General features: G+C 41.4%; 1 protein-coding gene across 1 annotated transcript in view; it reads right to left on the bottom strand.

The window, feature by feature from the left end:
* SHC3 (SHC adaptor protein 3) overlaps positions 1 to 15,497 on the bottom strand; it is a 174,186-nt gene that overhangs the window by 22,346 nt on the left and 136,343 nt on the right. Inside the window, exon 12 of the mRNA XM_017876177.1 lies at positions 14,460 to 14,755. Coding sequence (XP_017731666.1) covers positions 14,460 to 14,755 — 296 coding nt within the window. The remainder of the gene's footprint in view (positions 1 to 14,459; positions 14,756 to 15,497) is intronic.

Raw genomic sequence — 15,497 nt, 5'->3', positions numbered from 1 at the left:
AAAAAAAAAAAAAAAAAAAAAAAGAAGATAAGAACTGAAGTCTTGCAACAACCATAAACACCTTGGAAGGTTTTTCCAGGCATGTGATGGGTTTGAGCGAGTCAGCCACTACTGGCCTTGCCTTCTTTGGAAGGGGGGGCAGGCACAGGCTTCCTCAATGAGAAGCGAACACTCAGGGAGAGAGGTCAGCCTGGGGCCTCAGGCCCACCCTGATCTTAGCATGAGAGCTGATTGCCCTTCAGGAGTCAGGAGCCCAGAATAAACTCTGAGGCCAGCTTGATAAGCCTTATCAACAAGGTCTCTTTGAGTTGCTTCCAGTATTTTTAATCATCTGAGAAAGTCTAAGAGTAGAAGAAAATCAGATCCCACAGATCAAAGCTGCCAGCCGCTCAGTGGGAAGGAACCAAGCTCCATGTCTTCAGAAAGGCTGGGTTTACTTAGGCCCAAGGATGCTTGGGAGCCTGAGAAGCAACTCAAAAGTGTGGGAAGTTAAAATCATTAAGAAATATGCAGCGTATTCTGATTTCCCAAAACCGCCACTGAGGCCATAAGCAGTCTTACTGTTTCTCTTCTCTACCACAACCCCCAGAAAGCCGCTCGGCTTGGGGGAGGTGGAGCTTCTTCCTGGCTACTTCTTTTACTGTGTATTCTTATCTACTTTCCAGAAATTCAGTAGAAATTTATTTTTCAAATTTTATTCATCCAAGCATCTAGATGATCTACTTCTGTGTTTAACTGGCCACAGGCAGCAGAACAGAATCAGAAGGTATGACCATGTAGAGGAAAAAAACCACTGGTCAAAATATCACAAGTTGTCAGTTCGAATCCTGTTTCTACTGCCAATGTGCTGTGTTTGCCTGACAAGTTACCTAACATATCCTTCCTCATTTTTCAAAGGGTCTGTTGCCTAGACTTGTGGTTCCCAACTCTAGCCCCTGAAGAAGGGCTTGTGAAAGTTCAGTCTACTGCCTCACCTCCATCCCACACCCCCAGGCCCCATTCTGAGTTCCTGACTCAGCAGGTCTGGGGTGGGAGCTAAGGATCTCGTTTCTAAGCAAGCTCTCTGATGCTGAAGCTGCTAGACTAACAGCTGGCCTAGAACAGCAGCTCAAGCTGTGGGTGTGATTTGTAAGTTACCTGTAATGCAACAATGCCTTCCCAGTTCACTCAGCCCCCTCTCATTGTCCAATCAGAAACACACAGCCCCTCTCAGGATGCTCCCCTGATGTGTAAAGGGCATGGTCATCCCAAGCCATTACCCTTGAAGCCCTTTCTCTCCTGGGTGCACAAGCAGCATCCTGTGCATCTTATTTATTTACATATTTGTTTATTTTTATTTATTTATTTAGAAAGAGAGTCTCACTCAGTCACCCAGGCGGGAGTGCAATGGTACGATCATAGCTCACTACAGCCTCAAACTCCTGGGCTCAAGCCACCCTTCTGCCTTAGCCTCCTGAGTAGCTGGGACTACAGGTGCACTCCACCACTCCCTGTGTGCTGTATTAAGTACTGCCTGTCCTGCAGTGCAGTGACAAGTGAGGAGAAGACAGCTTTGAGCACCTGCCACAGCCTGGCCTGCCACCTGCTAATGAGACTCCTTATAGCAAGTTACTGACCTCTCTGTAAAATGGCTATCGCGAGTCCTGCTTCACAGGACTGTTTTCAGAATAAAAGGATTAATACAAGTGAAGTAGTTAGTACAGTGTGTGGCATCAAGGACATGCTGGGGAATGTTTGCTATTTCCCACACTACACAGTTTAACCTTACACTGGAGGTGATGACATCCCAGAAGGATTCTGAGCAGGGAATGGATATCAGCAAGCCTCCTGCAGGGTGGGCAGGGGCTGTCACTGGGAGTCTAGGTGGGTCAAGAGGAAGAGGCAGCTTGCAGAGATATTTAGGGGACTTTGTTCAGCATCTGAATGCAGAGTATGAGAAGAGAGGTGTGGTGTGGAGGGGAACCCAGGAGGGGCAGCTGGGGCTGAGGAGATGGGGACCATACCTTCCACTGCAGACGCCATGGGCTTCAATTGCCTGGGAAATGTGTAAGTGGAGTTGCCCTGTGGGCAGTTAGAAATACTGGTTAAAATTTTTCCATTAATGACGACACTCCACCAATGACAAAATGATTACATCTGCCCCTTCTAAAGGGTCACACTTCTGGAAGAGGCAAAGTCATCAGATGGGGACATCTCATGATTAAAACATTAATTACCCTGGAACAGGTCACACACACACATGCACGTGCACACACACACACAAACATACACAGTAGCTGGCCTTTGCCCACTTTCTCACTTCTGCTGGATCCACTGAGAGACCCCACCCCACCTCCAGGCTCATAGGCTCATGCCTGGATCCAGCCTAACCCAGGTGTGATATAGACCTGCCCCAGACACAGACATGCCACCCAAGCCTCTCCTACATTTGAAATGAAGATGTGGTCCAGGTCCATCCCAAACCTGAGCCACAGAGCTGGACCCACATCAGCCCCTAGGGCTACATTGTGTAAACTAAAAATAAAATGTGAAGCCCCCCAACCATCAGAATGAACCCATCCTCTTAGCCAAGGCCATTCCAAAGTTAACCTGAAAAACTAGGTCAGGCCATGATGGGAAGTGGGGGTCAGACATGCCTCATTATATCTTCCTCCCTTTGGAATTCAGGCACAACTGACCAGCAGTAACATTTAAACAGAGACCTTAAGACTTTTGTAGCAAATAAGACACCCAATTCCAGCCTGACTCTAGCATAGCATCACATGACAGATAGCAGGCCCTGAAACAGATTGAAGTATTTTACCCTAAAATATATGTCTTTGGCAATATGTCTTTGTCATATTTTGAAATAGCCCTGCAAAGCTGTCTCTTGTGGGGAAAATCTATATTCTGTGCAGAATCCCTTTCCCTTTCCGGGTCTTTTCCTTCATCCAGGAGAGAATTAAGTTAAGAGTCTGACACCTTTTTAAGTCTGATGAAAAACATTGGCTGGGCACAGTGGCTCACGCCTGTAATCCTAGCACTTTGGGAGGCCAAGGTGGGTGGACCACCTGAAGTCAGGAGTTCAAGACCAGCCTGGCCAACATGGTGAAACACTGTCTCTACTAAAAATACAGAAAAAAAAAAAAAATCAGCTGGGCATAGTGGTGCATGTCTGTAATCCAGCTGCTCTAGAGGCTGAAGCTGGAGGATCGCTTGAACCCAGGAGGCGGAGGTTGTAGTGAGTTGAGATTGCACCCCTGCACTCTCTAGCCTGGGCAACAAGAGTGAAGCTACATCTCAAAAAAAATAAAAAATAAAAAAAAGAAACATCTACGATGTTTTCTTTCTGAAGCCTGCTACCTGGAGGCTTCATCTGCATGATAAAACCTTGGGCTCCACAACCCCTTATCTTAACCCAGACACTCCCTTCTATTGCTTCCAGGTCTTTAGATAAGCTCTTGCAACCAATACTCCCTTCTATTGATTCCAGGTCTTTAGATAAAGTCTTTCAACCAATTGCCAATCAGAAAATCTTTGAATCCACCCATGACCTGGAAGCCCCCTACTTCACATTGTCCCGCCTTTCTGGACCAAACCAATGTACATCTTACATGTATGGATTAATATCTTACATATAAAATCAAGCTGTAGCTTGACCACCCTGGGCACGTGTTCTCAGGATCTTCTGGGGCTGTGTCACTGGCATGTCCTTAACCCTGGCTAAATAAACTTCTGAAATGATTGAGATTTGTCTCAGATATTCTTTGGTTTACAAATGCCAAGAGCCCAACTTGGAACCCTGTCCACCCAGGGCTTACATGCCCACAAGCAACCCCTTTGTCCAGGTGAGCACTCAGTTTCCACCTGAGGAGTGAGCCTGACCTTGAATCCCTGCACACCTGGGGCCTTGGACAAGTCCTCCCTTCCCTGCTCCTGTGGTTTTCTGGACCAGCCTTGTCCAGGGGATGGAGGAGACTCCTAGTCTCCCCTGGCCCTGTTCCTTCTGGATCTCACTTCCTTTCCTAGTTCTGAGCTACTGAGAAGTCCCTCATCACCTCTAAGGTTGCCCAAGAGTCTGCAAGGTCTGTTCTTGACAATAGAAATGAAAAAATTGTAGAGAACTGACCATGCTGACCAAACAGGAAATATATAGGAAACTGTTCCCAGTCATGATTTCTTCAGAGCCTTGTCAGAGAAGAGCAGAGAAGCTGTGGACACAGCTCTGAGTTCCCCTGGGGCTAGATTCATTGTGCTGGTCATTTGTGTATTTACACAGAAAGGACAGGAAACTTCCTTACCAATTATTAAGTGGGCATGATGCTAAAATTTACCCATGTGTTTTCATTTGTTTAATTTTGCTTGATTTTGAAGTTTTTGACATTAGACAACTAGAGATGGATGAAATGCTGATTTTTTTATAGCAGTTAGGATGAGTATAGGAATTGCCCTATTCCACCTTCCCCAAACCCAGAAAAAGGACAGTACAGGAATTAACAACTTCTAAAAACAAAAGAGAAGGAGGCAGTGATCTCAACACATTACAGACTAACAGAAACACGGAAGTATGTTGAAGGATAAAAGAGAGTGAGGAGGAGGGCAGCCTAGAATGCATGGCAGGGGGGGTCTCGCAGTGGAGGAGAGGGACCCTTGCAACAGTGGGAGGGAGGACAGCCAGGCTGCAGAAAGACTACTCCTCAGTAACCGAGCCTGCAGCTCCCACTGCTCCCAACTCCTTACAGCCAAACTAGCATTTTGCCTTTAGGGAAGAAGTCTGGGGAATACTTATCCAAAGAAATTAAACATGCTGCCTGGGGAGAATTAAGGCAGTAGGAGGAGGATGGTGACCCTAAGTAAAGAACTCTTGGGAGGCACCCAGGCTAAAAGTCCAAGCCCCCTCCCCTTCTCAACCTAAAGTCTAATCTTCAGATGACAAAACCCCGCCCACACACGTCATTCCCTCTATCCTCTGCCGACACCACCTCCACACACACAATTCACACATAATCTCAGTCAGTCCTCTGATACTGGGGACAGACTAGAGGGAAAGAGAACTATACGTATTGAAGCAGAAGAGAACAACCCCAGGAAAATCCATCCAGCCTCTTGTTCTGAAATCTCATGGTATAAGGATGCCAGACATCTTAAAAACACCAGCACCATGAAGAGAAAGATCATGATGAGCAAATCAACACCTGCCTCAGACGATAATTTGGAAAACAGAAAAAAAAAAAGTTAAACAACTTATATTAACATCAAAACTCAAAAGATACTGACTGCATGTATTAAAAAGAACAACATGTGTGAAAAATAAAACAATTGCAGGACAACAAGAATCTTTTAGAAATTAAATATAGAATTTGTAAAATTATATCTATCTATATCTATATCTATCTCTATACCTTTATCTATATATATCTAATCTATATCCAGATATAGATATAGATTATATCTAGATATATATCTAATCTAGATATAGATATAGATTAGATATATATTACACACACATAAGTTTGTGTGTGTAATATATATACTATATATAGATATAGATTATATTTGTATATAGATATCTACATCTATATATACATCTAGATTATATCTATATTACACACACAGAAGTTTGTATGATAGTCAAGAAAAGCTCCTGGAACATAGAACATAATTTCAAATAACTGGAAAATTTTTGAAAAGACAAGAAACAGAAGGTCAATACAGAAGATCTACTCCCTCAATCAGGAGTTCTGAGATGAAAAAATGTAGAAGGCAGGAAATTACAAAAAATATTACATAAGGAAATTGTTCTGATTCAAAGAAAAACAGGTCTTCAGAATGAAAGGGTTCATCAAGTTCCTAGAACAATTAATAGAAAAAGACACACATGTAGATTCTTGCCTATGTCATTACAGAACAGAAAGATAAAAGAAAAAAGAAAAAATTTACAGAAAAAATAACCATAAGCGACAAAGAATCACACCAGTCATACTACAACTAACCATACTTTTAATCAAAAGTGACTGGAAAACATATTTTCAGACATGTAAGGATGAGAAAATTTATGCTCATGCACCTCTTCTGAGAAAGGCACTTAAGGAAGCAGTCCAGTAAAAAGTGAGTGAAAGCCAAGATATAGGAAGATATAGGAGACAAGTCCAAGAGTCCAATGAAAATATGTCCCTGGGATGATGAGTTTGCTCTGGAAATTTATTAGTTCACCTCAGAAGAGGAAGTCCATCTGTCCATGTGTCCTAAATAATAGATGGAATGAGCAAGGCACTGGTTAAGGGTAAACACACTGTGAGGAAAACATAGCTGTCTTCTTTCAAGAACAGGGCAATTAGAAACTTCAAGATTAACTGATTTTAAAAGCATTTTGTATAAAAAAGCACATATGTAATGTAATGTAATGTTATGCCTAACATATAGAACTATAATATACATATTACATAAAAAACAAGTCAAATGGCAGCTATAAATCATACTACACCATAAATAACATTAAATATGAATGGATTAAAAAATACTATCAAAAGGCAGAGATTTTCAGAGTGGCTAAAATAAAACAAATAGATTGAAAATAAAGGAGAGAAAAGAATGTGTAATATACATAGCAACCGTGAGAAAGCTGGAGTACATATACTAATACCAGATAAAATAGATTTTAAAACAAAAGCAGCAAAAAATGTTACTAGAGATAAAGAGGGACATTTCACACTAATAAAAGGTATCTCCATCAGGGAGATACAACAGTTATAAACATATATGTACTTAATAACAGAACACCAAAATACATGAAGCAAAATTAATAGAAATAAAGGGAGAAATAGACAATTCAACAATAATAGAGATTTCAATACCTCACTTTTTAATAATGGATAGAACAACTAGACAAAAGACCAACAAGGAAATAGAAGACTTGAGTACCACCACAAACGGACCAGACCTAACAGATATCTATAAAGAACTCCACCCAACAACATTATTTATATATGCCCACCAATTTGATACTTAGGTAAAATGGACAAATTCCTAGAAAGACACAAAATATCAACACTGACTTATGAAGAGATAGATAATCTGAATAGACCTATAACAAGTGAAGATAATTCATAATTTAAAAAACTTACTAGAGATAAAGAGGGACATTTCATACTAATAAAGGGTCATTCCATCAGGAAGATACAACAGTTATAAACACATATACACTTAATAACAGAACACCAAATTTTTCTAATTGTCTCAAGGGCATTCTTTTCATTATCTGTTTGTTGGAATCAGAACCCAAATAGATGTAGTCTGCACTTGCATTTCATTATTTCTCTTAACACTTTTCTATTCTACTTATACTTTCCTTCCATTTTTCCTCCACACCAGTGATTTGTTTGAAAAACTAGGTATTTGTGGAATACCCCACCTTATGATTTGGCTATTGCTTCCTTATGGTATTGTACAGCTTGTTCCTCTGTCCTCTGTAATTTTTTTTTTTTTTTTTTTGAGACAGAGTCACCTGTCACCCAGCCTGGAGTGCAGCTGTATGATCATAGCTCACTACAGCCTTGAACTCTGCCTCAGTCTCTCAAGTAGCTGTGATTACAGGTGCATGCCACCATGCCCAGCTAATATTTTATTTTAGAGATGGGGTCTCACTATATTGCCCAGGCTGGTCTTAAACTCCCAGGCTCAAGTGATCCTCTCACCTCAGCCTCCCAAAATGCTAGGATTACAGACGTGAGCCCACACACCTGACCTGTATTTTCTATAAACTTGCAGATACAGAGAATCTTTTTACACAGCTTCACTGAGATATAATCTAGATACCACATTCATTTAAGGTGTACAATTCAATGGGTTTCAGTATATTCACAGATATATTCATCATCACCACTACCAATCTTAGAACATTTTTATCAACATAAAAAGAAATGCCATACCTTTCAGCTATCACCTCCCTGTCCTCCCATCCCTCTCTCTCACCCAGCCCCTAGGAACCACTCATCTATTTTCTGTCTCTGTAGATTTTCCATCCTGAACTTTACTGTGAATAGAATAACATATGGTCTTTTGTCACTAGCTTCTTTCACTTAGCATAATGTTTTCAAGGTTCATTCAAGTTGTGGCATGTATCAATACTTCATTCTTTTTATAGCTGAATTATGCTCTATTGTATGGATATACCACATTTTACTTTCTTATTTATCTGTTGATGACACTTGAATTGTTTCTACCTTTGGGCTATCATGAATAATGCTACTATAACTATGTGTGCACAAGTTTTTGCATGGGAATGGGGTGAGAGTGGAAATGGTTTGGGGGAGATCAGTGTTTTCCTTAAAAGCCTTCTGCTGTATCTCCTTTGTTTATATTTTTCAGTGTTACATTGATAAAAATGTAAAACGCATGTTGCTGAGACAGGCTCTTGGATCAAATGCTCCATGTTTCTCAGCATTTCTCAGTTTTCTTGGAGTGAGGCTGGGACTCATGGACTAGAGGGAGCTGATGTGAGTCCCCTCCACAGCACAGCCATTGACAGCCCACGAGTTTCCTCCAGCCTCTCTTCTCCTTCGAGCTCCCATGTTGAGAAGGTGAGCCCAGGATATGGACAACAGCTCATCTGGATCCCAAGTCACCCAAGGACCTGTGGGACCTGGAGAGCCACACAACACACACGGGACTTGGCACACAGGGGACTGAGCTCTGCTGGGTTAAGCCACTGAGAATACAGATTTTATTTGTTATTGCAGAACAGCCTAGACTGGCTGATACAAAGGGAATTTAAAAATAACAGGACATTATAAAGTGAGGATTAAGGAACATTTAAAATTACTCTCAAAACTAGTGAATGTGGGGGTGTTGGATTGTCATCAATGTTTTCTGATTTTATGAACAAAATTCCCAGCATGTGCTCTTAAATGTGCAATGACCAGACACCATGTGAATCACGCCCACAGGAAACCCACTCACCGGCGGTAGCAACGCATTCAAATGCAAGCACAGTGCCCACCTCACTTAGCTGGTCCTTCAAGACCAGAGAGATGAATCAATGATAAATGACTCAGGGAATAATTTTAGACATAAGAGGGCTGACTAAACAATTCTGAAGATGTTGAAAAGTAAAGTGTTCCAGACTCCATCTCTGAGGCTTCTCTTAGAGACCCAGCTACTGGCACTTTCCAGATACTATTTTAGAGTCAGTATTCTTGACACCTTATGAACAGGGCTCAGAAGATGTCCCAGGCAGCTTCTCATCACGTTTCCAGTGATCTCAGTGAAAGGTGGGAAGGCACAAAGGTTGGTATACTGTGGAGTAAATTTAGATGCAGAACTGTTTTGCATCCTTATTTCTCTGAGTAATCTGTTCTCTGCCAAGTTTCCCCCTTTATAGTCAGGGACCAACCAATTACCATGAAAATCAGATGAATAAATATTGAAGAGAATGTGTTCATTGCCTATTTTGGTGTCCCCACAGCAAGAATGCAATGTTACATTTTTAATGAAGTCTTTCATTTCCATTTTCTTTTTCAGCTAAAGCTGTCCTCCATAGGATCAATTTAACTAAAAAATTAGATCCAACAAAAGAGCCCCCCCGCTGAAGAACAGTCATTAGTAGGTATGACTTGACAAAATTTCTCAACAGTACTACAAGTTTCTCCTCCAAAATTAAAATTGTATGGTAAACACAGCTTTGGGCATTGGCTCGCTTGGATACCTGGTTTAATCATATTTCCACAAATTCATACTCTCTTTATCTGCTACATTATGATACCAACTTTTAATGTATAATAATATGTTATTAGTAGTACACAGTTCTTTCTTAAGTCATTCTTTGACATATACAGACTAAGTAGACAAACAAATTCAATCATCTTTGTTCTATGACATCTTTAACTAGATTTTAGCTTTCTGTTTTTTTAAATATCTAAAATTTTGAACTGAAATATTTATATTCTCATAGAATTGCCTGGGTATCTTCTTCCCTATTTTCTTTTAGATAACCACAACTGTTAGTTTATGCAAAGAGGAAGAAGTCCGAGTTGATTCTACTTCGAAAATTTCATTTCTGATTCTACGTCTGCCAGTAGCATGTGACCCTCTCAGCACCCCATCACCTCCACAGGCTCTCAACTCTTAACCTGTAAAAGCCCAGGCCAATCTTTGTGTTTGTTCATCAAATGCTTGTTGAACACTGCTATCTGCCAGGCACTATTCTACACGTTGGGCGCTATGGCACTAAACAAGTTTGCTACCCTCATGGGGAATACAGTCCAGTAGAAGAAACTAGCCAAATAATGAAGAAATTAACAAAGAAACAAATATTTGTTTGTGGTAAGTGCTTTAAGGTAAAAACAAATCAGAATGCAGAAACAGGGGGTACAGAGGGGATCCTATTTGGGATAAAAAGTTAGGGAAGGCTTCTCTGAAAAGACTTCTCTGATGTGTAGGAAGCCTAGCTCATCTTAAGAGGTGAGTAAAATGGCAAAATCTTGATATCAAAATCAGATGAGCATATACAAGCAAAGGCAGCAAAGACAAGACAGGTTTTACTTACAACAGAGATTCAACAAAATCCTAAATAAAACATTCGGTGACCAAATCCAATAATGTATTTCATGAGAACGATGGCAAGGTGAAGCAGAGTTTATGACAGGATTACAATATCAAAAACATCTAGCTGTGTAATTCTCCATATTAACAATTTAAAAAACAATTATTATCTCAAAAGGTGCTGAAGAAGTAGTTGATGAAGTTCAACACCTATATATAATCAAAGTAATTAAATAATGTGTAAGTTCCATGAGAGCAGATATTTTCTTTTAAAACAGGTTCATAGACATTTTCCAGCTGCCAAAACACAATGTCTGGACATAGTAGACATTCAGTACATATTTGCTGAATGAATGAATAAATGGATGAATGAATTTTTTTAGGACAATCAATGAAAAGATAATCTCCCCAAAGCCTACTGCAACCAGTGCAACCATTCCTTTTCAGGTTTGGAGTGGACAAGGACACTCTCCCCTGGTCAGCCTCTGTAGGTGCCTCTAGTCAGAGCAATGGGGTGAGAATACCACGTAAGGGTGAGCCCTGGAGGGCAGGAGGTGAAACTGTCCAGGTCTGCAATGGCGGGACCAATGTTCCAGTAAAACTACTGGAAGAAGCAAAGTGTCCAGGCACAAGATCACACAACATTCCTCTCTCTCCAGCAAAAATGGTTGAGAAAAAGAAACTCAAAATAACATGCCACTTACAACAGGAGCTAAATCTAGACACTCTAGGAAATAATCTAATAAAGGAGATAGAAGAATTTGTGGGAAAAATTTTACAACTCTACCAAAAAAAAAAAAACTGAGTTACTGGAGACTTAATGCCATGCTTGTGGCTGTGCTGATCTAATACAGAAAATTGTTGGGAAAAGCTGAATGTTGGGAGGGAAACTGAGGCAGGGCTTGCATAATGTCCTCAGGAATGTGTCTAGACTTGCTGGCTCCTTGCTTCTAGCCCTCCTAGGCTTCTAGATCAATTGTATTCCCATTATCTCAAGTAGCAGAACATGTTCCATATAAAAGCTGTAAATCATGTGCTTAATGCAACGTGTCCTTTTGACTGCCACATTCTCACCACCTGTTTCTTTGTTGGATTACCAATAAACACCATGGGCTCCCAGTGCTCAGGGCCTTTGTAGCCTCCATGATCACAATGGCCCCCTGGTGTCCCACCTTTCTCTCTCAAACTGTCTTTTTCACAATCCTTTGACTCTGCTGGACTTTGTCACCCCCACGACCTAGTGTTGGGTCTGATCTCCCCAACAAAAATGTCTGTTCTTCCTCAAATTAATCTATATACATTCAATGCAAGCCCAATTGAAATCCCAGCACGTATTGTTGGTGACTTGAAAAACTGATTCTAAAATCAGTGTAAAGAAGAATATATATCTGCAGCTCAGTAAAACAGTTTAGAAAAAGGAGAATCAAGAGGAAGGACTCACACCACCAGATGTTAAGAGAGTTCCAAAGCCATAAGGATGGGAACAGCATGGTACTTATACAAGGACTAAACAGATCAGTAGAATAGAATCCAGCATCCAGAAACAGACCACGATGCAAAGAACTTAGTATGTTTTCAAAGGAACATCAGGACAGCAGAGAAGAGATGAATGATTTAGCAAATGGTGACAGAATAACTGGCTTACTCTCTGGAGATTTAAAACATGTTGAACCTCAGCCAGGCGTGGTGGCTCACACCTCCCAGCACTTTGAGAGGCTAAGGCAGGTTGATCACCTGAGGTCAGGCATTCAAGACCAGACTGGCCAACATGGAAAAACCTGTCTCTACTAAAAATACAAAAACAAACAAACAAGTAAACAAACAAACAAAAAATGTGTGTATATGTGTGTATATTGAGTCTCTATATCATTTCAAATTCAAAAGTACCTTCAGTTGGAATTAAAGCCCACATGTGAAAGATGAAACTATAAAGCTAACAAAAGAAAATATATATTCAAATCCAGTATATTTGTGATTTGTGGGGGAGAAAAACTTTAAAAGTCAAAACCATCAAGCACAAATGGGAAAACTGACAGATTCAGATGCATCCCATGAAAGACTTCTATTTGATGAAGACTATCACAGACAAAATTATCAGATGGATGACAAAAGCAAGAGAATACATATGAAAATTCTGTTGCCGAAAACCTCAACAAGAAAGCCCAATCAGAAAGTCAAAAGAAAAACATGGAGAAAGGATAAGAACATAAACTTTACAGGAAGAATCTGCTAATTTACTAATGAAGTGCAACCAAAGAATTACAAATCAAACAATGAGATTTCTCCTTACTCCCACAAACTAGCAAACCTAGAGCCTCTCTCAAGGAAGAGCAAGGATGTTGCTGGTGTGCGCCTCAGTAGCTCAGCCATTCTGAAAGCAAATCCAAGCCCTAGTGAAATTCAATGTATGTGTACCCTGTGAGCAAAACGCCACTCTTGGCTCCTGTCCCAGAGATACCGTGCCCAGGTACAGAGAAAAACATGCATGAGAGTTTGCAGCAGCTTAGTCATCCTTCTCAAGAGAGCTCAGTAAGTGACATGTGGACTGCATATGTGACCGGCCCCAGGCAGCCTACCACAGTAATGATCTGATAAACAGAAACCACCATGGACACATCTCAACAACATGTACGGTGGTGAAAAAGGAAGAAACAAAATGGGATTTGTGGAACAATATCATGTTTGCAAACTTTTTTCTTTTTTTTTTTTTGAAACAGGGTCTTGCTCCATCACCCAGGCTGGAATGCAGTGTTGCGATCACAATTCAGGGCAGCCTTGACCTACTGGGCTCAAGCAATCCTCCCACCTCTGTCTCCTGAGTGGACTACAGGCAGTCGCCACCACGCCTGGCTAATTTGCAAATTTCTAAAAGGCACAAACACAAAATGTTTTCTCAGAAGTACATGTATGTTAAAAAAGAAGATGGACTGGAAGGATATACATATATACGTTACATTCATGAGGAAGTGGCTGTCTCCGTGGAAGGGAAAGAGGAAGTAGCTACTGGCTGGAAGTGGGAAGTGGCTGCTCCCAAAGAAACAGAAAGAGGAACTGTTCAGAGTGCCAGGAGCTGGGGTGTTCAGGCAACTGAGTCTTGGCACCTGAGGTAATAAACCATTTTGGATAACACCCCCACCCCTGACACATGCAGTTTAATTGTGTTCCAGTCCAGCTGAAGACAAAGGCTTCATCCCTCCCTGTCAATCAGAAAATGCAATGTTTTTAACTCCTATTAAATAACTCTACCCTGCTTTGTAGTTTTCACTGGATAAAAGGTTTTAAACAATCCTGGAATTTCACTCAACAGTTAGGTTGATTTAACTACATTTATGAAGCTTAGCAATTCTTAGACTATGCCCCAGGTAAAGGTGAATGTGTTTCTTGACGGGAAGATGAAAAATTCAGCAAAATCTACAGGATTATTCAGATACAGTCATAGTGCCAGGGATGGCCAACATCACTAGGAGTTACTTCTCTAAACGGGAAAACAAGAGATTTAGCAAAGCGGGTTTCATTTACTGATCATCACATTTTACAGCCTTAGAACAAAATCCTCAGTGATTCAACTTTTTGACAGAAGCATTCAAGGTAAATATTAAAAGCCTAGACGCCTGTACTTCCTTGTCCACTAGAAACATGTTTGTAAGGAAAATGCTCTCAGTTTCTATATTTATTTACTTTAAAGGACATAAAAGTCAAGGCTTTCAGCCTAGGCCATAATTCTAAAAGTTTTAAAACTTGTGTGAGGCCCTGACCACTGGCTCCTGGCTCCTGGCTCTGGCCTAATAACAGGAGTTGTCTGTCCCAGGGTTCCCCTGAAGGACTCGGTAGGCACTTGTGGATAGAGGTGGGAATGTGGAGGGCATTTGACAAAGTGGAAACTGTTTAAGGCAGGTCTGCGCCCATCAGCAGGTCCGACCCCATCCCCACTGGGTGCTCACCGTGCCTTCCGGGTCCACGAGCAGCAGGTGCTTGGCCTGGCCATTGTGCATGCCCGTGAGGACAAAGGAGCCCGGGTTGGTGGTGCTCTTCCTGACCAGGAAGTCTCCATCTTTCTCCAGCAGCCCCTCTGCCTCCTTCCTGCTCATCTCTCCTTGGTACCAAGTCTCAGCTTGCAGGTCCTCCAGCATCTTGGCATCCGGGGCTCTGGGTGACACAGGGCTGATGCACTCCACGGAGGCTGCCTTGCTTAACATGGGCCCCAAGGGCTGGTTCTTGAGAGCATCTTCAAAAGGTTCTGTCATCAACAACATTGACCAGCAACAAGTCAATCTCAAGAAGAGCAAATGATTAAAAAAAAAAAAATACAGTGAGAGAGATGGAAATGCAAAGGCAACTCCTCCAGAAGGGGAAAACAAAAACCACTGGAAAAAACTAACTGGCTGGTAATATAACAAGAGCCATCATAACAAGCATTGAAAAGCACAGCCCAAATTTTGGCATGACTTTCTGATGAGTCTGCTTTCCCAAGACAGCTGGGAGTTGTGCTATGTGCCAAGGAGTCAAGCACACCCTTTGTCTAGCTAGTTGGAATGACTTCATTTTTGCATGCTGCAGGAGGCCATGAATATCACATGCCATGTACTTTCTCTGGAACTTCAGCCAGCCTCTTTAACAAATTCTGAATAAAAATCTGCCAATACCAAAGGGAAAGACAAGCTACAAAGCTTTGATTTTATGCAAAATCGGAGCCCAATCCACCAAAGGTTTATTTCAAAATCTTTGCATCAGGCAAATTTTTAAAAGAGAAAGCTTATGGGTATTGGGTGCCTCTCGTGTGACTTGCCCCAGGCTAGGAGCTCCACCTCCCCTTAACCTTCACTTGCTTCCCTGTGGAACGAGGTTCTCGAATGAGTGCTTGAGACCATACTTGGTTTCATCCCCTTCAGAGCACACTTCTCAGTGCAAGGCATGTGTGAATGGTGAGACGGCTGCTCTAACAATAAATACCAGCAGCAAAAGAAGTAGCCAGGCATGTC

The sequence above is a fragment of the Rhinopithecus bieti genome, unplaced genomic scaffold (genome assembly GCF_001698545.2).
Source record: "Rhinopithecus bieti isolate Rb0 unplaced genomic scaffold, ASM169854v2 scaffold_9919, whole genome shotgun sequence".
Classification (NCBI taxonomy): domain Eukaryota; kingdom Metazoa; phylum Chordata; class Mammalia; order Primates; family Cercopithecidae; genus Rhinopithecus; species Rhinopithecus bieti.
The sequence above is the reverse complement of the archived record's forward strand: the minus strand, read 5'-3'. Positions and strand labels throughout refer to the sequence as shown.